This window comes from Solanum verrucosum, unplaced genomic scaffold (assembly GCF_900185275.1).
Source record: "Solanum verrucosum unplaced genomic scaffold, falcon-dt-bn FXZP01000113.1, whole genome shotgun sequence".
Classification (NCBI taxonomy): Eukaryota; Viridiplantae; Streptophyta; class Magnoliopsida; order Solanales; family Solanaceae; genus Solanum; species Solanum verrucosum.
In genome coordinates, this window is record NW_026020105.1 from 1,238,494 (window position 1) to 1,263,163 (window position 24,670).

At 32.4% G+C, this 24,670-nt stretch overlaps 1 protein-coding gene and 1 pseudogene across 1 annotated transcript; both read right to left on the minus strand.

The window, feature by feature from the left end:
* Nucleotides 1-65: 65 nt before the first annotated feature.
* Nucleotides 66-800, minus strand: LOC125825168 (uncharacterized). The gene has a single exon (XM_049504502.1). The coding sequence runs from the start codon at nucleotides 798-800 to the stop codon at nucleotides 66-68; it is 735 nt and encodes a 244-aa protein (XP_049360459.1).
* A 3,707-nt stretch (nucleotides 801-4,507) lies between these two features.
* On the minus strand, nucleotides 4,508-5,545 carry LOC125825169 (sugar transport protein 6-like; annotated as a pseudogene).
* Between the last annotated feature and the right edge of the window lie 19,125 nt (nucleotides 5,546-24,670).

A 24,670-nucleotide genomic window follows, 5' to 3' on the forward strand; every position in this document is an offset into this window, starting at 1 on the left:
ATCATTTTGTGGAGCATTACCTAATATTACTCTTCCCACATCAAAACTTCTATCCCCATACCATTTCAAAAGTTCAAGAAAAGCACCCTTATATTCGGAACCTTCACTTTCTCATGCCCACGAAATGGAAATCCCGATGTCAAGAGAAATCTTGCTACATCAATTGAGGCATTTAAACGCATCCGATAATCACTTCTTGCCTTTTCACTTTGCTTGTCAAAAGAAGATTGGATCGATTGTCGTTGGTTTTTCAAATCTTGCATCCTATTGAAACATTTATGATGGATACTATTTACCTTACCAACATGTTTTTTGAATCTTTCTAAAGCTTTGTTCCAACACCTAAAACCATCTCTTGTAAATGAATCTCCGGCATTTCCACGACTTTCAAGTTCATTCTTGAACAAATAACAACACAAACAAAATGCCGCGTCTGCTTTAATGCTATATTCCAACCATTGAGATCTTCTCTTAAACCAAGTTGGTCGAAATTGACGCATTTTTTCTCCAAACTTAGTTTTAGGGAAGATATGATCAACAGGTTGACATGGCTTTTTTTGAATGTAATACCTCTTTACCGCATCTCGAATATTAGGACCATAAGATGAAATAGGCATTCGATCTTTGGGATCTGCTTCAAGAGATTTAAAATCAAGCATATTATCCATATTTGAAAGTGGAAAAGAATTTGTATGTCTTTGAACTTCCGGAGCAACTTGTGAACTCACAAATGGTTGATTAGAGCTAGAACTTGGTTGGCCATCTTTTGGCTTTGGTAACTTGATGAGAAACTTATCCATTTGTGATTTGATGAATTGATTGCAAGAATTATTTTACCTACAAAATTAAATATTCACCCTTCTATTCAATCTTATAAAAACAAAATAATTTTTAAAAAATATTAGCACAAATAACAAGTTTACTAATAAAAGAATCACAACTATTAGATAACTATTTAGAAATCAAGAAATTCTTATAAATTTAAATATTCAAGCAATCAAATAATGGAACCACTTCATAAATCAAGAAAAACATATAGATAACTATTTAGAAATCAAGAAATTCTTATAAATTTAAATATTCAAGCAATCAAATAATGGAACCACTTCATAAATCAAGAAAAACATATAAAACAAATGAAGTACATTAATAAATAATTTTTTTTTTAGATAACATACCTTGTTACTTGTTCTCAAATCTCACTTCTACTTCACCATGAACAACAAAGTGGAAATGTGGAATGAAGCCAAAAGAATAACAATATGATGTCTTTACTCCTTTTTACCTTTTAGTTTAGGGCTTTGAAAAGTCAAAAGAAAAAGTTAAAAAAAATAAATAAGAAAAACGTCTAAATAAAGAAGGAAAGGAGAAAAAGAAAGTAAAAAATATAATTTAACTTTATTGACACTTCTAGCTTAAGGTCTAGACATAGCTAATGCAACCTAAAAATATGGGTAATTGAATCTCTTTTTATTTATAAATTATTAAAAAGATCTATGAAAAGTGGCACATTTTGTTATATTAATTAAAAATTTAAAATGTTAATGTGGATAGAAAATTTTGAACCACAAATCTATAAGTTATGCACCCCCTATTTGTACTTACTTATCAATATACTAGAGTATTCTTTTTAACCTTGGGTTCACCAATACAAATTTAAAAAGATAATTAGAAAAATAGTAGTATTATATAGGGGTTAGGAAGGGGAGGATGGGTGCATGTGAACCCCCTCCCCTTCATGTACATACGCCCCTGTTTACAAAGAGTGATAAATGCCTCTAAAAACATATTTGGCGGCAATTAAAGTCTTTGAGACTCATTTTTATGTAATAGATCACAAATCACACCAGAAATATAAATTACACAAGGCAAACTCAGTATGATAAGCTTGACTAAAAAAACATTAGCAAGAAAACATCATATTTTATGGAATAGCTAGTACATATTGCACCAATGCAGTCCCCCTTACGGGATCATATGAAATTATTTTCAAATAGAATATAAATATTTTGTCTTATTATGTTAGTAATAAATAAAGGGAAAAGGGTTAAAAATGCCCTTAACGTATTTCAAATGGTTCAAAAATGCCCTCCTTCCATCTTTTGGTTTAAAAATGCCCTCAACGTTTTTTTAAGGTTTAAAATTGCCCTTTTTTAACAATTGGCTGACATGGCAAATGTGACATGGATTTGATTTACCCATTTCAAAATATATGACTCACTTAGTCTAAAAACCAATTTCGAAAAATTTGACCCGATGGGCTGATCGTTTTTTGGGTCTTTTGTTCCCATTAGCTCTAGTTCTCTTCTTTCTTCTCCTTCAATTCATCTGTTCAAAAATTTGACCCGATAGGTGAAAATTGATTACAACCATCTTGGACAACTAATTCTTAGGATTAAAATTCATATAATAACTCTAAGGAATGGTGCATTAAAAAAGGTAGCAATTAACCCGAAGTTATGCATAAGCAAATCTTTCAAGGGTATTAGTTCGCAGCCGCACAAGACCAGGGAAAACTCTACAACTAACCAAAGATACCAATGCTTTTTCACAACACTCTAATCACACACAGATCCCGCGTGCATCTGATGGAAACTGTGCTCCAGCGAAGTGCAGGCCAGTGCATCAAAGTGTTGGTGAAGATGGTGAAAACAGTGACTCGAGAAGGTATGCAGGCAATTGTTTTCCACCACACTCAAGTGGCATAGCAGAAACAGAGTGGAGTAGACAATTCACATGCTCGAGGTGTAGGGGAAATATCCAACAGTCATGCAAATGGTGCAAGCAAGAAGACACGGGAGGCGTATACCACTTGTCCTGATGAAACTGAAGAAGATGACATTCCTCTGGTAATTTTTGGTGTGGCTTAAGCAGATAAAATAGCGCCTCCAATTTGAATATGTTGAGAATGGCGCTAAAATGGAGTTTCAAGGATATGTTAGGTTAATATCTAAATGGGTTTGTGGGTGGGTTTGAGTTTTTGTATTATATATGGGTCGGGTCGTTGGGCTGGATTTTTAAAAAATAGGTGGACCAATAAGATGAAGCCATTTGTCTAATTTAATGACTCAGCATTTGCCATGTCAACAAGCTGTTAAAAAAGGGTAATTTTAAACCTTAAAAAAACGTTGAGGGCATTTTTAAACCAAAAGGTGGAAGGAGGGCATTTTTGAACCATTAGGAATACGTTAAGGGCATTTTTAACCCTTTTCCCATAAATAAATAATCTTAGACCAATAATGAATAAGTTTCTATTGATTATGTTTCTTGACCAAAATAAAAGATTTCTAACGAACATTTAAACTAAAGAAAACGTACTACTATCCACAGGAGCTAATTGTCATATGCATTTCCCATTTGAGTGTTGTACACATGTGGTTTGATGCTGATTGATGATCAACTCTCTTTGATTCTAAGCATTGCAGTTGAAACTCTTTTATAATCATATATTAGAAGTGTTCCGAAAAACTAAACATGATAGTTAACTGCTATGATAGTTCCCGTAGAAAAGAAATTATGCTTTATAAATTTTATACTATTAATAATATATTGAAATTGCAGTTGTTTGCTAGCAAAATATATCACATTTTCTTAAACAGATATAGCAACTCCAAGTCTTCTCTAGCAGTGATGTATAGTAGTTGTAAGCCTATAAATGTAAGTCTGGGTATATCTGAAAGTCTATAAGGAAGTAGTTGTATTTGTAACGAAACACACATTAAGAATACAAGAAGTTCAAGAAGACTTTAAGTAACATCACATTTTCTCTTTTTAATTCTTTAATTTGCGGTGCTTTTCCTGGAATATTTTACAAATGTTGATATCTAATCACCTTTTGGTTGGCCAGAATTTTATGTATTTTTTAGTTGTTGATGATTGTATGTACATTTAATTGCTTTTAGATGGGTAAGCTTAATTTGACCATACCTATTTTGAGACTTATCTATTGTGCAGCAGATCGGAAATATCGAGAAACACTTGTTAAAAACACCATGTCCTCCTAATAGTTTATTATATACTTTTTAATTTATTTTTTATTGATTTTCATATGGGATGCACGTGCAACGCATGTACCCAGAGACTAGTATTCTTATAAATCTCATAAAAACTGCACCTACAAACAAAAGTAAAAATTTGATCACAAGCCTTTTGAGCTAACAAACTACTTTCTCCCTTAGTCCCAATTTATATGACATAGTTCTAATTTCGAGAGTCAATACTTCACTTTGTGATGTTGTAGATGGTTGAAGAATCTTTATATTCGATAAGATGCTTGAAAAGAAACACGATGATCGAAGAATATGTAAATTTGATAATAGGCTTAAGAAGTGATTCATGTAAATAGAAAAATATTACTATTAAAAGATGAAACTAAGTAGACAACATAATGAAAAAGAAAAGTAAATGCACAACTGAACCTACAAACAAAAGTAAAAATCTGATCAAAAGTCTTTTGAAGCTAATTTAAAAGACTAGTTTTGATCCCAAAAAAAATAGTACTAGCATTTTAGAATAGTCTCTTCCAAATAGGGTGTTGCATCCACACTCTTTCGATCATGGAATCAATCGGAACTCCCTTCGTTTCAGGCAAGAAGAAGAAGACGAATAATCCCATGACAACAATCCATCCGGAGAAAAAGAAGAAAATGTATAGTCAAGAAAAGTTGTGCAATGATAGAAGTGAAGAGCATGTTTGTGCTGACCGCGAAAGCAAAACCAGTTGTTCTTGTTTCCAATGGGAATGTCTCACTAGGAATTAACCAACCAAGAGGTCCCCATGACCACGCGAACGACATCACATACGTACACACGAGAAGCACCACTATTATTGTAAGTGTCCTGTCCAACGTTCCCGTCTCAGACAAACTCGTTACCAAAATTGCTCCGATTGCCAATTGAGAAATTAACATTTGGCAACAAGCTTGGAGGAGCAGTTTTCTCCTTCCAACCTTGTCAACAAGGTAGATCGAAACGAATGTGCTGCCAACATTAACAATTCCAGTAATAACAGAGGACAGAAGCGAGGCATTAGCCTGAAACAGAACAGGCGCGTAAAACATAATGGCATTGATTCCAGTAAATTGCTGAAAGATTTGCAACAACACACCAATCACAAGTGGCGGAATGCTAGCAGGCAGGCTTCAGTAAGTTCTTCAACGAATGCTTAACTTGCTTGGCTTGTTCACACGCTGCCACGATTTCTTTATACTCAGCCTCAACATCACTGACATGCACCTCTAATCTTCATTAGCGAGGCCTTCCCCTGTTCCTCATTGCCACGCTCAACTAGACTCGTAGGGGTGTCAGTAATAACAAAACTACCAAAAAGAAGAATGACCGCGGGAATAGCTGCAAATCCAAGCGACATTCTCCAACCATTTGGATGTATCATTGATGTTCCATAGTTAACAAGATTTGCAATGATTATTCCTATAGTCACAAACAGTTGGAACATAATATTCACAGCTCCTCTGTGTTGGATTGGTGCAACTTCAGTTAAAAACAATGGAACAGTCTCGTTTCCAAATCCAACACCAACACCATATCAAGAAATCATCCGTAGCATAAACTCCTCCAAAAATACCAATATCATAACCAAACATCAGTCCACCAAAAGCAGCAAAAATCCAACAAGACACCACGTATATTGTTATCTTAGAATTATTCATTTTAACGTTCTACTTTTTTCTGATGAAAGGTATTTTATTTATAAACTAATGAACTCTATGCTATTTGTCGTAATAGAAAAGAGCTACCAAACTACCTTTATTTATAATAGTATAAGACCTAAGTTAGGTAGGACTAGAAATTCTAATCCAATATTATTTAGGCTAAAATTTTATTAGTCCATTCCTAATGCATTAAGAATTTATTCATGTATGACAATATTACCCCTATATAAATCAAATAACATGATTTTAATTGGAATCCGATAAGAAAAAGGAAACGTGGCTACTATACAACTATTTAAGTATTTTTTTTAAAAAAAATAATAGAAAACGTGTGGTATTATTTTAATTCCCATTTTCTTGTAATTTTATTTTAATCAATTGAAATATTCTCTTTACTTTTTCTATTTTTTGGATGGTTGAAGTGGTATGTTGGAACAAAGAGATATGTGGCGTCTATATTTTTGTGTCTTTCGGTAACTAAACAGGTATAATCCTAAATAGCTTCAAACTATCTCGTTCGCCTCTCTCCTTATTTCAGTGTAATTGATAGTTAAAATACATGTATATATAATATATATAGTTATTTCAAACTATATAGAGAATTAATAAATATGATATGAATAGGTATGATAAGATAATTTTTCCTTTAATATCTCAATAGGTCCAGTACAAGTCTTAAACGTTTTGCCAACCTCAAGTTACTAGCTCATTTAGCACCAATCAGTTTCATTTAGATTTAGTTTATCACTAAGTTTTGCCTGACGTTTGGTTAAGCTAATTATGAATGAAATTTGTAGTTATGACACCTTAATAACTTCTAAAAATTATATGGAAAAGATTTTATGGGTAGTTCAAAATATCATTGATTTGGTTGTTTATGAGTTTAGGATCTAGTTCTGTCAAAATTGTTTAATCTTAGTCCATCTTTGTGTTTTATTTGACCTACTAAGAGGTTGTCATAGCTCTTTTAAGATGTAACTTGTGTTTGGATAATTGGATGGGATCTTATTTATATTGTATCAAAATAATTTTTAGCGGCAATTGATTAACGATATATCGTAATTAATTGTAAAAATAATGCATGTTACAAAAATCAAAATGATTTTTAGCGCCATATATAAAGCGCCGTAAATCAAAATGATTTTTAGCGCCGGTACATAACATGATTAGTTGCCGCTAAATATATAGAGCCAATTACTAGTGACAATTAAATTTTAGCACTTTTTATAAATATTGTTAAAGCCTATAGCGATATTAAATCTGATGACAATTTACTAATGTCGATAGAGACTTTAACACTCTTTGTTAATATGCATATTTCAGAAAAATTACTTAAATATACAACTTATTTTACCATATTCTCTAAAATTCCCCACCATTTCAAAAAATTACAAAATCTTCTATTCTCTCCTATTCCACTTTACTTGATGTACGGGACGTACATGATGTATCGGGACGTTGAGTGATGTATCTAAAATTGAGACGTGATGTATCAGAACACGATGTATCGGGATGTTTTAGGATGTATCCAGATTCCACCAAATTTAAGGAATTTTTTTAATTTGAAAAGATTAGGGATATGATGTAATTCGCTCTTAACACTATGTGATTTGTGTAAAATTCTCATAAAAGAAAAATTACATAAATACACAACTTAAGATACCATAATCTCTAAAATTCTCCATAATTTAAAATAATTACAAAAATCTCTTCTCAGATATATCCCTTCCATTAAGTAATGTATCATTTCTATCCGAGAAGGGATTTTTGTATTTCTTTTAAATGATAAGAAACTTTAGAGATTATGATAAAATAAGATGTGTATTTATGTAATTTTTTCTTTTTATATAGTTCAAATGCTTGCTAGATTCTTAGCATTTACTTTAGGGGAGTTTTCGCATATAGTCACTCAAAAATAACTTAATCATGCTACATAACTATAGTTTGCTAATTACGATTTGTAGCTACATGTTATAGGGAGGAGAGACATGAGAGATATTGGGAGAGAGAGGAGAGAGATGAATTGTATATGTATATTTGTCTAATTGTATATGTATATCTGTCAAATAATTGTATATATGTAACTAGTATACATATGTATTTGTATATCTGGCGAGCGAGATTGGGAGAGGGAGGATAGAAGCGAGCGAGGGCGAACTGTATATGTATATATACGAGATAATTGTATATATGTAACTGGTATACATATGAATTTGTATATCTGGCGAGCGAGATCGGAGAGGGAGGAGAAAGGCAATTGAGATTGGGAGAGGGAGGAGAGAGGCAATTGAGATTGGGAGAGGTAGGAGAGAGACGAGTGAGATAGGACAGAGAGTGGAGCGAGACTAATTGTATTTGTATATTTGTCATATAATTGTATATGTATATGTATAATTTGTATTTGTATATGTATAAAAGAGGAGAGAGGCAAGAGAGAGGAAGAGAGGAGAGGTCACGTAATTACAACGAAAATTAAGTTGTGAGCCATAATTAATTCAAACTATAGCTATGTTAACTAATTAAATATATGTTAGCTTATCCGTATAATTTTCTTTTTACTTTAAGATTTTAGAATTTTAGCAGGCCCAAACACAAGGTATACACACACGCGCGCACGCACACGCACACGCACACACACATATATATATGTTTGAATTTGAGGGTAAAGAGCTCGTTTGTTCCATTCTTTTCGGCGGCATCCTTCCGCATTGGCGGTGAGTGGAGTGCCACAATTCCATTCATCATTTTTGATCTACATAAGCCAAAGCCCATAGCACTGGCGACGTCTCCGGCATAAATGCATGGAGGATGTATAGCTGATATAAGATCTTGTGGAACATTTTGTGGAGGTCGTAGACTTGTTTAATTCTAAGAAAATATTAGTATTGTTGAAATAGTGTCTAGCACAACTTACGCTAATTTATATATCAAGTCATAAATAATACTTAGTGTTATATTTTTTCCTTGTTTCTCAACAATTCTATCATGCTTAATCCTCCACTAATTATATATTGTTCCTTTGGGTCTCTATCCACTGCCACTATTTGACTCTCTTTGTTCAAGAAAAAATGTGAATTTAGAATTAGAATTTTATAAATTTTTATAAAGATTTAAATTAATATACAATATAATTAAGTTTACACTAAAATAAATTAATAAATATTTTAATAAATACAAAATTTAAATAAAAATTACTGAACTTTCGTGAACCCGTAATATAATGATAAAGTTGGGATATATATAAGGAGCATAATATAAAAATAAATAAGGAAGGATTCACCTATATTAAAGAGTGAGTTTATAGTTTATATATATATATATTTTTTTTCTTTTCTTCGATAACTAGCATTTTATTAATTACCTGAAGCAAAACATTACATTCAAGCAGCTATCACAGCATGCTTTGTTCTCAAAATTAGTCTCATCAAAGCTAAAACTCTAACACTACAGCCTATTGCTTAGAATTTAAATTCATTTACAATATTTTTAATACTTGCTGGAGCTCTAGCAATAGTCACATAGGCTATCTCTTTGGCTACACTTTCCTCCATTTTGCTCTTTTTCTCGAAAATTATGTTATTCCTCTCAATCCACACCCCATAGACACATTCGGCCAAAATAATCTAGAATATTTGTGTTGTTTTAGTCTTCCCCTTTCCATGTTTAATGCACCATTGTATAAATTGTCTCCATGCCATCAGAACTATACTATGATGATGGATCCATCGAAACAGCCTTTCCCACAACTTTCTAGAAAATTGGCATTGGATGATCAGATACTCTATAGTCTCTTTTGTATTCTTGCATAAGACACAAGTCTTGTTTACTTCCACCCCTATTTAGCTAGCCTATCAGCTGCTGCTAACTTCTTCTTAAGCATGAGCCACATAGTGAAATAAGCTTTTGGCCTTGTTGCATTCTTGAACATGAGACATTTCTAGTCAGGCCTTTGTTGCTCCCTCATCATGTACAGATAAAATTGCCTGGTCATGCTCCCTTTTTTGAACCTCATCAGTTGAATTGGATCAGTTATATGTTTGACACTCGTGACTTTTCTTATCATCCAGCTTGCTTGTTTGGACTCTGGCCATGTGCTCTGGCCCTTTATATAGTATGTATGTATCCATCTGATCCAAAGTTTGTCCTCTTATTTGCAAGGTCCCAACATAAGTTGGTAACTGCTGCTTTGTTCCAAACTTGCATATTAATCAGTCCCATGCCTCCTGCAGATTTAGGACAACACACTCTCTCCCAAGCAACTAGTGCCTTTTTAATAATATATCCAACCCCTGACCATAAATAGATTCTACATAGCCCCTCAATCAGTTTGATTATCTTTGCAGGAATAATGAACAGTTGTGCCCAGTATGATTGAACTCCAAACAACACAGTCTGTACTAGCTATGTTCTACCTGCATATGACAATTTTCGATATGAGTTGATCCGGGCCATGATTTTGTCAATGAGAGGGTACCATTGTATTACTGTCAGTTTCTTAGTAAAAAGAGGCACCCCAAGGTACTTGGATGGTAGCTTTTCCATTTTGTAGCCAAATTGTTGTACGATTTGTTGCCTCACCTTTAGCTGGACTCCCCCAAAATAGATGGAACTTTTGTTGAGATTTGCTTGCTTGTGAGAACTGTGAGAAGCATCTTTGGATGACCTTGATAGAGTTGAGATCTCATCTAGAGAATATTAGCAAGTCATCTGCAAAACATAAATGAGTGATGTCTAGTTTAGAGAATTTTGGGTGATACTTGAATGTTGTCTCTTCCTTGAGTAATCATCTACTGAGATATTCCAAAGTTATAATAAAGAGGAAAGGAGACATTGGATCTCCTTGTCTGAGATTTTTAGCTGCTGCAAAATTCTGTGTAGCCTGCCCATTCACTACTATAGAATAGTTCACTGTTCTCACATAACTCATTACCTACTGTGTAAACATAACAGGAAATCCCAGTCTGTTTATCACTTGCTCTAAATAGGTCCATTCCACTGAATCATAAGCTTTTTTGGAGGTCAATATTTAGCATGCTTCTAGGAGAAATGTTCTTCCTAGTATAGGCTTTAACCAATTCATGAGCTAGTAAGATATTGTCGGATATCTTCTTCCCTGGTATGGACCTAACTTGGCTATCACTAATGACAGTATGAATAACATCATGCAATATTTTTTCCAATACTTTGGATATGATTTTATACAACACAGTACAACAAGCAATTGATCTATATTCTTTCACAGGTTTGGGGCTTCGTACCTTTGGGATAAGAGTTACTAATGAGCAGTTGACAGGTTTGTAGAGTTTTTCGATTTTGAAAAAACTATGAACAACATCAATAATGTCTTTTTTAATGGTCTTCTAAGAATACTTAAAGAAATAGACATTATAACCATATATATATATATATATATGGAGTTTTGTCATTCCCAATAGATTGCAACTCTGCATAAATCTCCTCCCCAGTTATATTAACACATAACTTAATACTTTGTTGTTTTATCAGCATGGACCCTCTTTTCATTACCTGGACATCTATAGATGGTAGTGTAGAAGTTGAAGTTCCCATCATACCTTTATAAAACAAAACAAATTCATTTTGGATCTTCTGTGGCTCATACAACATCTTTCTAGCTAGGGATGTTATACCCCTGACCTACTTCTTCTGAGTTCTCTCCTTTATAATTGCACTGAAATACTTATTGCTTGCATCCCCTGTTGGATCCATTTTGTCCTTGATTTCTGTCTAAGAGCACTTTCCTCTATCAATATATCTTTTTCTTGATCAATTAAGTCATCGGTTGCCTGGATGTATAATTGTTCTTGGATTCTGCTGAGTTCAACTCTAGCCTTCTCAATCTGCTGGCTAATATGTTTGAACTCTTTTCTATTTAGTTGTCTCAATATAGGTTGGAGAGCCATTAGTTTGCACCAGACCTTCTTCATGCTATCTTTGCCATAATCCTGCTTCTATATACTCTCCACTAAGCCCATGAAAGACTCATGTTTAGTCCACACATTCAAGAACTTGAAATTCACTTTTACACAGTTCTGAGTTGTTTGCAATATGAGTTGCATTGGGCAATGATCTGATATGTCTGGGCTCTCATACTCAGTAATAACATGTCTCTATTTATCCATCCATTTATCATTTCCAAATACTTTATCAATCCTGCTTGATATTCTATCATTGCCATGTTGTTTGTTGGTCCAAGTATAGTAATTCCCCTTCCATTGTAATTCAGTGACACTAATGTCTTTCACACATTCTGCAAAATCCCTTACTTCATTGATGGTCACAGGGAGCTCCAACTAGTCTATCTTGTGGGAGAGTAGAGCATTAAAATCCTTTGCAATGAGCCATGGTTGAGAGATGCATTGGGCCAGTGTGTTCAATTCTAGCCAGAGGTTTTTTCTCTACTTTATAGTATTATATCCATAAATCACAGTGAGCCTAATTTGTTGTCCATTGCTTCTTTCCTTGATCTGGCAGTGCAGTAGTTGAGCAATACTACTGATAAGAATGGTCTCATACCAGTTTTCATCCCATATCACTCATATCCTACCATTTGCGGCTTCATTATAATTATGCATTATCCCCCAGCCTGGTGCTATCCCCCTGATTGTTGCTTTCATATTAGGCTCATTTACCTTTGTTTCAATTAATCCTACAATATTTACTTTATTATTTTGCAGATAGGCTTTAAGTACCTTCTGCTTATACCTTTTATTTATACCCCTCACATTCCAAATTATCCATTTCATCAACATGTTTTGGGGGCTCCACCTCTATTAATAGGCAGTGAAGCAAGCTTGCTATGCATGAGGCTCTCAAAACTATTCCTAGTTGGTAGTTGCCAGGAAAATTTGTATAATTAAAATCCAGATGTTTACCTCTAGCATTTGGTCGCAGATTAATTTGGCTCAACTCCCCTAGTGTTTGTTTGTCTTGTATCTGATCTATCTCTTGTTTACCCTTCTCAGCAGTGGTATAAAAATCGTTTCCCTTGCTATTTGTTCTGGTTCCTTATTCTGCTTAAACACTTCCTCCTGTGGTTGGATTGGTCCTTTATATTTGCCAAGTTTGAGTTACTTTTTTCCATGGTCTTCTCTTTTTGGTAGATCCTTCTTTGTTGGTACAACTGGTTATCATTGGTGGCCAATCTTCTGACATTTATAACAGTTCCTCCATTTGGGTCCATAATTGTTATTTATTGTGGGATAGGCTTAGTAACATTAACTTCAATGAGCATTCTAGCATATGAAATTCTTGTTTGCTTTGTGGTGCACTCATCAGCAAATAATGGGACTCCAATACTAGCAATTCTACTTCGAGAGCCCACACCCTAATAGTTAAGTGGCAGTTTGAGAAAAGTTACCCATAGGGGAATCTCACCTAAAAATTCACTCCCAAAGTCAAATTCAGGACACTATTGTTTTAGAATGATAGGTCAATTTTTGATAGTGTAAGGCCCAGTATACAATATCTCATTCATGTCATTGAGATTCTAAAACTTGACTATGCAGTAACCTTCTTCATGTAGATATACATTAGGTTTAGACATTGTTGTCCAATTCATTTGTTATATACCTACTCATGGTGTTATACCCAGGGCATTCCCCAATCACATATGCAATAAGTGCACACTTCCATTTATCTTTTTCAACTTGTACCTCATTTTCTTCCAGCTGAACCATTGTTTGCCCACCTACTATTTGTGGAGGGAAATAGACAAGTTCATCCCATTATTTGCTGCTCAATTATTTTTGAACATATTAGTCCATGACCGCTTCTACCACTTCACTATAAGTACTCAAACAGTACTTGCCGCCGGAACTGTCACTCTTTATTGCCACTAGTTTCTAACTACTATGTCATTAGCGCACTCCTATCCTATTGTTGCTTCTATCACGATAGGGAATCGTGTGATTCTTTCTATCCCCGTACTTTCTCTCTCTTATGGAGTTGTATTCCCTAGGGTATGCAGTTATCTTCCCTGGCCTGACACCTGTTTGCCGATGGATAAGCGAACCGTACCGAGCCTGCCACTTCCTAACCCAGACTTCCAAATCTATCTGATTAGCCCATGGGCTGCATTATGGCTCCTTGTGTTCCTTAATCTGCTCCTTCCCTATATCTTGGTCTCTAGTAATCCCTTCTGTATCAACAATGTGTATTGACTCCTTCTCTGCATCTAGTTTTACTGTTGCATTGTTATCAACCTTTTCCCGTCATCAAAATTTTCCAGATCTGATTCCTCTTGTAGTTCTACATTAGTTGGTGGAGTATTTAAGCTCAGTCTCCGAGCTACTTCAGACTTTGATGTTGTTCCCTTTTTTATCGTTTCCCCTTCGTTCATGGGAAGGGTTTTGGATTGTTTATGCGCTTTTATCTCTTCTCCTTCCGCTCGAGTCCCTACTAAGCTTCCTATTGTCATTAATGGTATTTTCTGTCCATGTCTCCGTCCTCTTCCTCTTTCCCTCGCCATTGCTACCACCCATGCGCACGTTAACTATCGTACGCTAAGAGCATTTTGAGAAGAAGCGTAAAAATATGGAATATTCCCTGTTATGAGAATTTCGAGAGCTCGTGCTCATAAATATGCACAAAAAACTGTGTCGAGAATGACAAAGACAAAACTTCCTCTGCTTATCGAGAAAATGGTGGGGTCCACTTCACCGCCGCCGGCAAACCTCTCCGATCGGAGAAGTATCCGGAATCCAAACACTCAGATTTTTTTCCCCGGAAAATTCGAAACACTGTTTCGCTGATTAAAGTTTATATATTGTTTGTGTTTACATTGTTTTTGTTGTATCGTTTGAGTAAATATTATTTTACACTATTAAATTATTCAAATGATATTCATAAACCTTTTTTAAATAAAAGATATAGAATTAAATTATAAAAATAAAATATATTATCTACTATAATAAATAAAAATAAATCATTTGGTAGCGTATTAGAGTTACACTAGTAAACATGCAAATTAGTTATAAAAGAATCTATATATTATTTTATGTAAAAAATAATTATTCATGTATTTGTTATTTCAACTTATAAAATAAGATATAAATTTCCTTATAATTTATACTTTTATTAGTTATATAGATTATTAAATTACAAATCAAATAAAGTATTAATTTGGAATATACTCAGACTTGTTGAGTAAATTCTATAGTTGAGTTAATTCTAACTATGCTAATTAGGTCTAATGCAAAGATATAACAACAATACGTTTCAAAGGAGAAAACATATCCGTTCCAAAAGACAAACAAGGGGGTTTCTGTAAAAGTGAAGTAATGGCATTTAATGCCATTAACCTTGACAATCTGTTTCTCAAAATGAAAAATTAACTCTTCTATTTGAAACTTCTCCTCTTGATATATCTATATAAGCATGACCTTTTGTGAGCATAATAGATATACAACAAAAATAAAAAAAGAAGATAAAAAGTTTTCCTCCTTTCTTTTCTTAAGCTTATTCTTAGAAGATTATTGGGCAATTAGTTTTGGGCAATCTTCAAACTTTCAGCCACGAGTGCACGTGTTTGAAAGTAACTGTGGAACCTTGGGGAGCGATCGTCTACTACGATTTGCACCGGAGTCGGGCCGAAATTGCTTTCAAGGCAGTGACTTGGCACAACACCGTGTTTGTGATAAGCTATTTACTACTTTGTAATTCCAATCCAATATCAATATTGTAGTACTTTTTCCCAACAATTTGAAAGCAAATTTACTAACATACAATATTGATAAATGGCTATTTCTTTGAACAAAATTCTTTCTGATTTGTCAAAACTTGAGCCTTTGGATGGAAATAATTTTAAATGATGGTCACAAAAACTTTTAATTTTCTTTGAACAATTAGAAGTTGATTATGTTTTATTTAACGAACCTTCTATGAATGGTTCTAATACTACTGTTGATTCTAGCAATGTTATGGTTGTTGATGATGTTGCTAAAAAGAAGTTTGAAAAGGATTACAGAACTGTGAGAGGACACTTGCTAAAACATATTACTAATCCTTTATTTGATTTATTTGTTACTTATAAATCTGCCAAAGAAATATGGGATAGTTTGGAAAAGAAACATGGTGCTGATGATGCAGGAAAGAAAAAATATGTTGTCGGTCAGTGGATTAAATTCCAAATGGTTGATAATAAGCCAATAATGGAACAAGTTCATGAATATGAGAACTTGACTGCTGATGTTATCAATGAGGAAATGAAGATGCGTGAGATATTTCAGGCTAATGTTCTGCTAGAAAAATTCCCACTATCTTGGAGTGATTATAGAAATCAATTAAAACATAAGAAAAAGAATTTAACTCTCTAAGAACTTATTAGTCATATGAGGACTGAAGAGGCGAACCGTCTCAAAGATAAGATGGAAGAACTTTCTCTTAATTCTTCTAAAGCTAATCTTGTTGAATCTTCTGGTACTGTTGTGAAAGATAGGTTCAAAGGCAAACAAAAGAAAGTCTCGAAAAAGGAACATATGAAGAAGAAAAACCAATTCAACAAGCCAGAGAGTCAAATTCAAAAATTTAAGGGTCCTTGTTTTGTTTGTGGAAAAGTTGGTCACAGGACTGCCAAGTGTTATTAAAGAAAAGGGCATGACTCAAAGCAGGAAGGACAAAGTGATGTCCAAGCTCATCTGGCTAAGGGTAATGAAGTGATTGTTGTTGTAGTCGTTGAGGCAAATCTGGTGACTAACAAAACTGACTGGGTGCTAGACACAGGCGCTTCAAGGCATTTTTGTGCCAAAAAGAATTTATTCCATAACTTTGAGGAGTCCACTAATGGTGAGTGTGTATATATGGGTAACTCCACTACTACTGTAGTAATGGGTAAAGTAAATTTTTTACTTAAATTAACTTCTGGAAATACATTATCCTTGAACAATGTTTTGTATATTTCCTCCCTCCGTAGAAACTTAGTTTCCGGAGCACTTCTCAACAAAGTAGCCCTTAAACTTCTTTTTGAAGCTGATAAAATAATTATTTCTCGTGGAGGAGACTTTGTTGGGAAGGGACATCTTAGTGGAGGATTATTTGTATTGAACATTGTTAAAGAGATGTCAATAATGGAAGTATTTCAAATGCTGCTTATATTATTGAGTCTATCAATTTGTGGCATGGTAGACTAGGTCATGTTAATATTTCTTCTATTAAAAGACTTAGAAAAATGAAATTAATTCCTATGATAAAAGCTGATGAATTTTCTAAATATACTATGTGTGTAGAAGCAAAGCATGCCAAGAAACCTTTCAAATCTGTTATTAGTAGAAAGACCGAATTACTTGAACTAATACATTCAAATTTAGCAGATTTCAAGAACACTGTTAGCAAAGGTGGAAAAAAGTATTACATTACTTTTGTTGATGACTTTTCTAGATACACTAAGGTATATCTTCTTAAGTCTAAAGATGAGGCTGAAAGCATGTTTTTGAAATTCAAAGCAGAAGTGGAAAATCAATTAGACTGGAAAATCAAGAGATTTAGATCTGATAGGGCGGTGAATATAGTACTAAAACTCTAGAAGATTTTTGTGAGAAAAATGGTATTATACATGAGGTTAGTGCTCCCTATACTCCCCAACAAAATGGTGTAGCTGAACGGAAAAATAGAACCCTTAAAGAAATGATGAATTATATGTTTTTAATCTCTGGTCTATTTGAAAATATATGGGGAGAAGCAGTCTTGTCTGTATGCTATATTCTTAATAGAGTCCCTCATAAGAAGTTAGACAAGACCTCATATGAGTTGTGGAAAAGGGTTTGCTCCTAACTTGAAATTTCTGAAAGTGTGGGGGTGTTTGGCTAAGGTTGGTCTACCTGATTTTAAACGAGTAAATGTTGGTTCTAAGACTTCTGATACTGTCTTTATTAGTTATGCTCAAAATAGTGTTGCATATAGATTTATGTCTCTCAATGATCATTCTATTTGTGAATCTAGAGATGCAAGATTTTTTGAGAGTATTTTTCCTTTAAAAATTAATGTGTCAAGTGATGTGCAAAATAATGCTTCTACATCTATGTCAGTTAATTCTCATGTTGTGCCTTCTTCGAATGTTATTTCTAATGGGCATGAAAATGAACATAGAAGGAGTAAAAGACGTAGAGTTGAGATTAATTTTGATCCTGATTTTATCACTACTTTCTTAACTGAAAATTTTGATATTAATATTTTAAATGATGAATTAGTGTCTATCTATTTAATAGAAGAAGACCCTTAAACTTATAATGAAGCAATGAGATCAATATTTGTTATATTTTGGAAAGAGGCTATTAAAAGTGAATTAGATTCTATAGTTTCTAATCACACTTGGGACTTGTATGATTTGCCTAAAGGTTGTAAACCCATAAGTAGCAAGTGGATATTTAAGAAGAAATTAAGACCTGATGGTACAATTGATAAATATAAGGCTAGATTTGTGATTAGGGGTTTTAACCAAAAGAAAGGTGTTGATTACTTTGATACATATTCTCCTGTGACTAAAATAGCGACCATTAGGACTCTTATTGCTTTAGCTGCTATTCATGATTTAGTGGTACATCAAATGGATGTCAAAACAACATTTCTAATTGGTGATTTAGAGGAAGAGATCTATATGACTCAACTTGAGGGGTTTGTGGTTCCAGGACAAGAGGATAAAGTATGCAAATTGAGGAAGTCCTTGTATGGACTAAAATAAGCACCTAAGCAATGGTATAAAAAATTTAATATCACATTAGTGGATAATGACTTTGTTGTGAATTCATCTGATACCTGTGTTTATTCTAAGATGATAGGTTCAGATTGTGTCATTATATGTTTATATATAAATGACATGTTAATATTTGGTCCTAATGTGAATGTTATTAATGAGACCAAGAACTTTTTGTCTTCTAAATTTGAAATGAAAGACCTTGGTGAAGCAGATGTGATTTTGGGAGTTAAAATCAAAAGAACTGTTAATGGTTTCTCTTTGTGTCAGTCTCATTACATTGAAATGATGTTGAAAAAATTTGATTGTTTTGACGTAGTTCCAGTGAGAACTCCTTATGATCCTAGCATGCACTTGAGGAAGAATAAAGAATCTAGTGTTTCTCAAACTAAATATGCTAAAGCAATTGGGAGTGTAATGTTTCTCATGAACTATACTCAGCCTGATATAGCTTATGTTGTTAGTAAATTGAGTAGATATACTCATAATCCCAGTAGTGAACACTAGAATGCTCTTCATCGCTTGCTAAGGTATTTGAGAGGTATTATGAATTGGTGTTTGCATTTTAATAAATCTCCTGCTGTTTTAGAAGGTTTTTGTGATGCAAACTGGGTAACTGACAATGATGAAGTTAGCTCCACCAGTGGCTATGTGTTTACTTTCGGTGCATGTGCTATTTAGTGGAAGTCTTCCAAACATATTTGTATAGCATGTTCTACCATGGAATCAGAATTCATTGCTCTTGAGTTGGCAGGGCAAGAAGCTGAGTGGCTGAGAAATCTTTTGACGGATGTGCCATTGTGGAGGAAGACAAGCTTCACCAGTCTCTCTTCATTGCGACTCACAAGCAGCTATTGAAATTGCCAAAAATAGTGTGTACAATGGAAAAAGGAAACATATTCGCATCAGACATGGTGCGGTTAAACAATTTTTGAAACTAAGTGTTATTTCCTTGGAATATGTAAGGTCCGAAAGAAATTTGACGGATCCTATGACCAAGGGCTTGATAAGGAAAATAATCCTTGAAACGTCGAGGGGGATGGGGTTAAAGCCCATTAATTGAGGTAATGTTGTGGACCTGTTAGGCCTCAATATACACCTCATTTTCTATTTTCTATGGCGTAATGTAGTGTTTTATAAGGTTGAGCTTATTTTGCTCTTAATGATTCTATAGCTGTAAGGTGGTCTATTTGAGATAGACTTGATGGAGTCACCTACATGAGTGTAAAGGTGTGGTCGCCTTTTATGAAAGACTTGGGTCGTCTTTCTAGAGCACTCATAAGACCTAAGGTGTGTGTGCATGACCATAAAAGCACTTTGTATCACGGAGGTTGCTTAAATTTAAGGATATGGTATGTGTTATGGGGTTCTCAATTTATATCCACTCAGTTCAAGAGTACTTCACTTTGTGGATATTAAGTTGTTGCCTCATATCACTACGTGTCAATTCAAATTCAAAGATATTGACACTTAAGTACATGTTCCTTCCTTTTGCCCAAAAGTCAGTTCATACTCTTTATCTTTGCATTGGTGGGGGATTGTTGAGTAAATTCTATAGTTGAGTTAATTCTAACTATGCTAATTAAGTCTAATGCAAAGATATAATAGCAATACGTTTCAAAGGAGAAAACATAACCGTTCCAAAAGACAAACAAGGGGGTTTCTGTAAAAGTGAAGTAATGGCCTTTAATGCCATTAACCTTGACAATCTGTTTCTCAAAATGAAAAATTAACTCTTCTATTGGAAACTCCTCCTCTTGAAATATCTATATAAGCATGACCTTTTGTGAGCATAATAGATATACAACAAAAATAAAAAAAGAAGAGAAAAAGTTTTTCTTCCTTTCTTTTCTTAAGTTTATTCTTAGAATATTTTTGGGCAATTAGTTTTGAGCAATCTCCAAACTTTCAGTCACGAGTGCACATGTTTGAGAGTAACTATGAAACCTTGGGGAGCAACCAGCTACTACAATTTGCACCGGAATCCGGCTGAAGCTTTCAAGGTAATTTGCCACGATACAATATTTATGATAAGCTATTTACTACTTTGTAATTTCAATCCAATATCAATATTGTATTACTTTTTCCTAACCAGACTCACCGCCAAACTAACTGCCAAACATGCTTCCTAATAATATCGATATTCTGAGCAACAGAATAAATGCATCCAAATTTATAGTCAACACACAATGTTTACTTCTTTTCAATGGAAACATTTGGGATTTGTCATCACATGCTCTGTCCATTTCCCAACCAAAACATATCTTTTATAGGCATTTCATTTTATGTGATCCAAGTTACATATCAAGTCATAATAAAAATGGCAATAATCTAAAAAGACTAATAGTCGGTTTTGGATTGGCCCAAAAAAATATCTTTTAATAAGTAACTTTTTAAAGTTAAACTTAAACGACTTTTAAGTCAAAAAAAATAAAAAATAAGAAGAGTCCTAGTTTTATGTTTTAACTTTTTTTAAAAAGTCATTTCAAATTTATTTTAAGTTATTATTAAATTTGTCAAATACTCCCAAAAGCTAAAAATCACTTAAAAGTAGATTTGATCAATTTTTAAATTAATCCAAACACGTGAAACTAAAGAGTATATATCTAATATTAATGTCAATAGTGTCTATTGTTGAATTGATTTTCCTTTTTGGTTAGCATTAGTTTTGATTTGACTTTATTTAAGTTACTAACATTTATGGGCGATAAAACTTATTGAATCATTAAAATTTTAAGTCCAAACTTATATAATATGTTAAAGATAAAAATTATTTTAAAAAAAGTTTAAGAAATATTTCTAAGTTACATTACAATAATAATGTTTATGCATAAAATATTATTTAAGATTATATACCTTTATTGTACGTTTGATTTGGTTCGATTATTATTTTTTTTAGTTAAAATCAAGCTAATTATGATTGAGTACACATTTTAAATTCTAAACCAAATTATTAATTGGATTATTTTGTCAAATTAACTCTCATTATCGATTTGATGTGATTTGTTGATTCTCATTTTACACTGCTATTCCAAGGCATAAATAATGGTACTATTATATGAGATTAACTTCTCTCCACTGATAGTGTACAATAAAATTACACTGTCAGTTCATTTTTAGAAATATTTATTTTCTTTAATATGTTCACATATTATTAATATTTAAATAAAAATAATTAAAAATAAGTATTATATGGTAACTTAAACTCTAAATTAATTATAGGAGTTTGTTTAGAATTCTTATTTGGTTGTCAAAAATAAGAAGGATTCTTTCACCGCTTTCTTGTCCTCGTTATTTTCACCTCGTTCTCCATCAACACCATTGAAGCAGTTTGAAACAATCATCAAATAATTTTTTACTCCTTTTTTTTAAAATCTAGACTAATTAATCTTATAAAATAATTATTCATAACTTATTAAGTGTTCTTTTCAACATTAAAGTTTTTGGATTGAACTTCTATTGCTTCGGACTATATTTTCTCTTCTTAATTCATAACTTATTAAGTGTTACATTCGATATTCTCTTATTATATATGAGAAAATTGAGGTTGATGCAGACAAGTCTCTATCAACGTACCTACTTTAACTAGACGATTTTCGAAAAAAGTTCACAAAAATTCTTAATTATACTTCTGAATTATGCTTATGTGCTAGATAAAGCCACCACTTATTATTATTTTTTTGGCTTCTTCAAGCAACTAACTTTCCTCCAACAAAGGTCAAGTAACTTTGATGTTGACATTTTTATTTGTTTTCACTTTCAACCTATGGCCATCAACGATTTTTGGTAAGTGGTGTTGATATTTAAAAATAAATAAACAAATAATAATTGACTAGGAATTGGAGGTTGGAATCCCTACAACTTTTGAGGATCGAACTCGGCGAGATTTGAGCGTATGACTGCTCCATCTCTACGCAACAAATCAATAAGTCAAAAAAGCTCACTTGTTAATGAAGCAGTATCGATCGATATCCAGACAACTTTAGATATTGCATAGTGATTGACCCCATACATATTGTTGATTCAAAAATAAGGTGTGCTCAACATTGCTTTCACCTCGTTTTTCTTCAAGGCCAAGCCAAAGCATCCAAATTATACCCACTTATTAAGACACTCCATGTGATAATCATCAATCTAGCACACATGCATATGCTTTGTTTCTACTATAAGTGAAAGTGAAAAAAATAGCTATGGGATAGAGTCATAGCGCGATGAGTATGATTTTGACACAACTTCATATTTGATAGATTTTTATTACATTAAAATTTTATTTTATATAAAAATAACTATTTAAAATCTAATAAATAAATAAATAAAATTATAATTTAAAATTCATAAACTAAAATAATTTTACTCCACTTCGAGTAAAAAGAATCAAGGTAATAAGCAATGGTATAATTAAATAGTAATCACAAATATATTCTTTTTTACAGTATGACTTAATTACAAATTGTATAGTTACAACGATTTATACTCTTTTCTAGAATAGAACCTAACCCTATAGATATATAGTTGTAAGTATTTTTTTATATATCATTCTATCAATAAGAGAATACGATTAAGAAAATCTCACGTCTTTCTATCATATATCATAAACATTGCTATCTGGCTCCGAGAGTTTGATAAAATTTCTTCTGTACCATTTTACTTAGCTTGTTTTTGTTCGCTTGGCATTTCGTTTAAGAAATTATTAATTACTAGAGATTTATTTTAAATTTTTTAATAAATCTATTTGACTATTACTTTACATAGTTATTAGTAGTTGATAATGGTAATATTGAAATAAAATAATAAATATTTTTTAAATTTATTAAAATATAGATAAATAAATAAATAAAATTATTTTTAATATATAAATCAAGTAAAATGAAATAGATAAAATAGACACATTATCCCCAAAATAAATATTTTTGTTACTTATGAATTCAAGACTAAAGTTTATTTTCAATTACTTATAACTTTAATTGATATTAAAAGGTACGCATAATATTTAAATAAAAATAATTTAAGAAATCATACAATCTTATATTTATTTGTTTTATAATAATAATAATAATATATTTAATAAAATTTCACGAGTGAAACATATTTATTTATGAATATAAAAAGAGCTAAAGAAATTTTCCATATCTTAGATATTCCTTTCGTTTACTTTTAATTATCTTATTTGGATTGAATACACCTATAAAAAAAATAGTGGATAAGTAAGGAACCGTTTTGTGTGAGGTATAAATTATAATGTATAATAATATCATGAACAAAATATATGACTATTTTATTCTGTGTGTGTAGTTAAAGGTATTAAGTAGTTCTTGAATTATTTATCTCACCATTTATATCATAGAAATGAAATAAATTATTCTATATATACATGGTGTAACTAATTTTGAGATAATTTATTTCCAATTAAACGACGCCGAGTGAATACAAACTACAAATAAGCAAGCATACAGCCCTTGCCACTACTAGTGTTCATTAAAAAAAAATTAACTTTCCTTAAATTTTGCACCTTTAAAGCGTGTGATAAAGTAGTTAATTAGACGCTGTGACTGTGTAAGTGTAATCTGTTACAAAGAAATTTAATATTCTCTTTGTCTAAAATAGTTATTCATTGTTAACTTAGCACATCAATTAAGAAACAATAACTAATACGGATAATATGTACTATTTTATCTTTTGACTACTTCCTCCATCCCATTTTATATGTCATCCTTTTTTATAAATAGTTAGTCCATAATATTTGTCATTTCATAAAATCAATGCATAAATTATCTTATTCTTCCTTTTTTATCCTTGTGAGTTATTAGCCTTGAAAATATATGTTTGACCAATTTAAAAAAACCAAGTAAATGATTCATGTTCATTGATTAAATTAATTAATCAAAATAAATTCATTCATATTCATTGATTGAAAACTTGAATTCCAAAAAAATTAAATAAGGGTAAAAGGTAAAGTTACATCATTTCTTAATGCAAGTGCAAAGTAAAAATATGACATATAAAAGAAGACGAAAGGAATACTAATTAAGGAATTGATTTGACAAAGATGCATTATAGTTGCAGGATAACTAATACAAACATAATTAATATCAATATTATTAACGTGTGCATTACTTATAAACCTTCAGTATTATTCTTATACCGTTCCAAAAACTGAATCCTTTTTTGACTGTAATTCTGAGGATTCAATCAAATACTCAGAATATACGTAACAAATCCAAATAAAAACTGAAAATCAAAGCCATTTTCGTTTTCCAACTTTTTCTCTTTAAATCCTTTTTTTTTCCTTCAG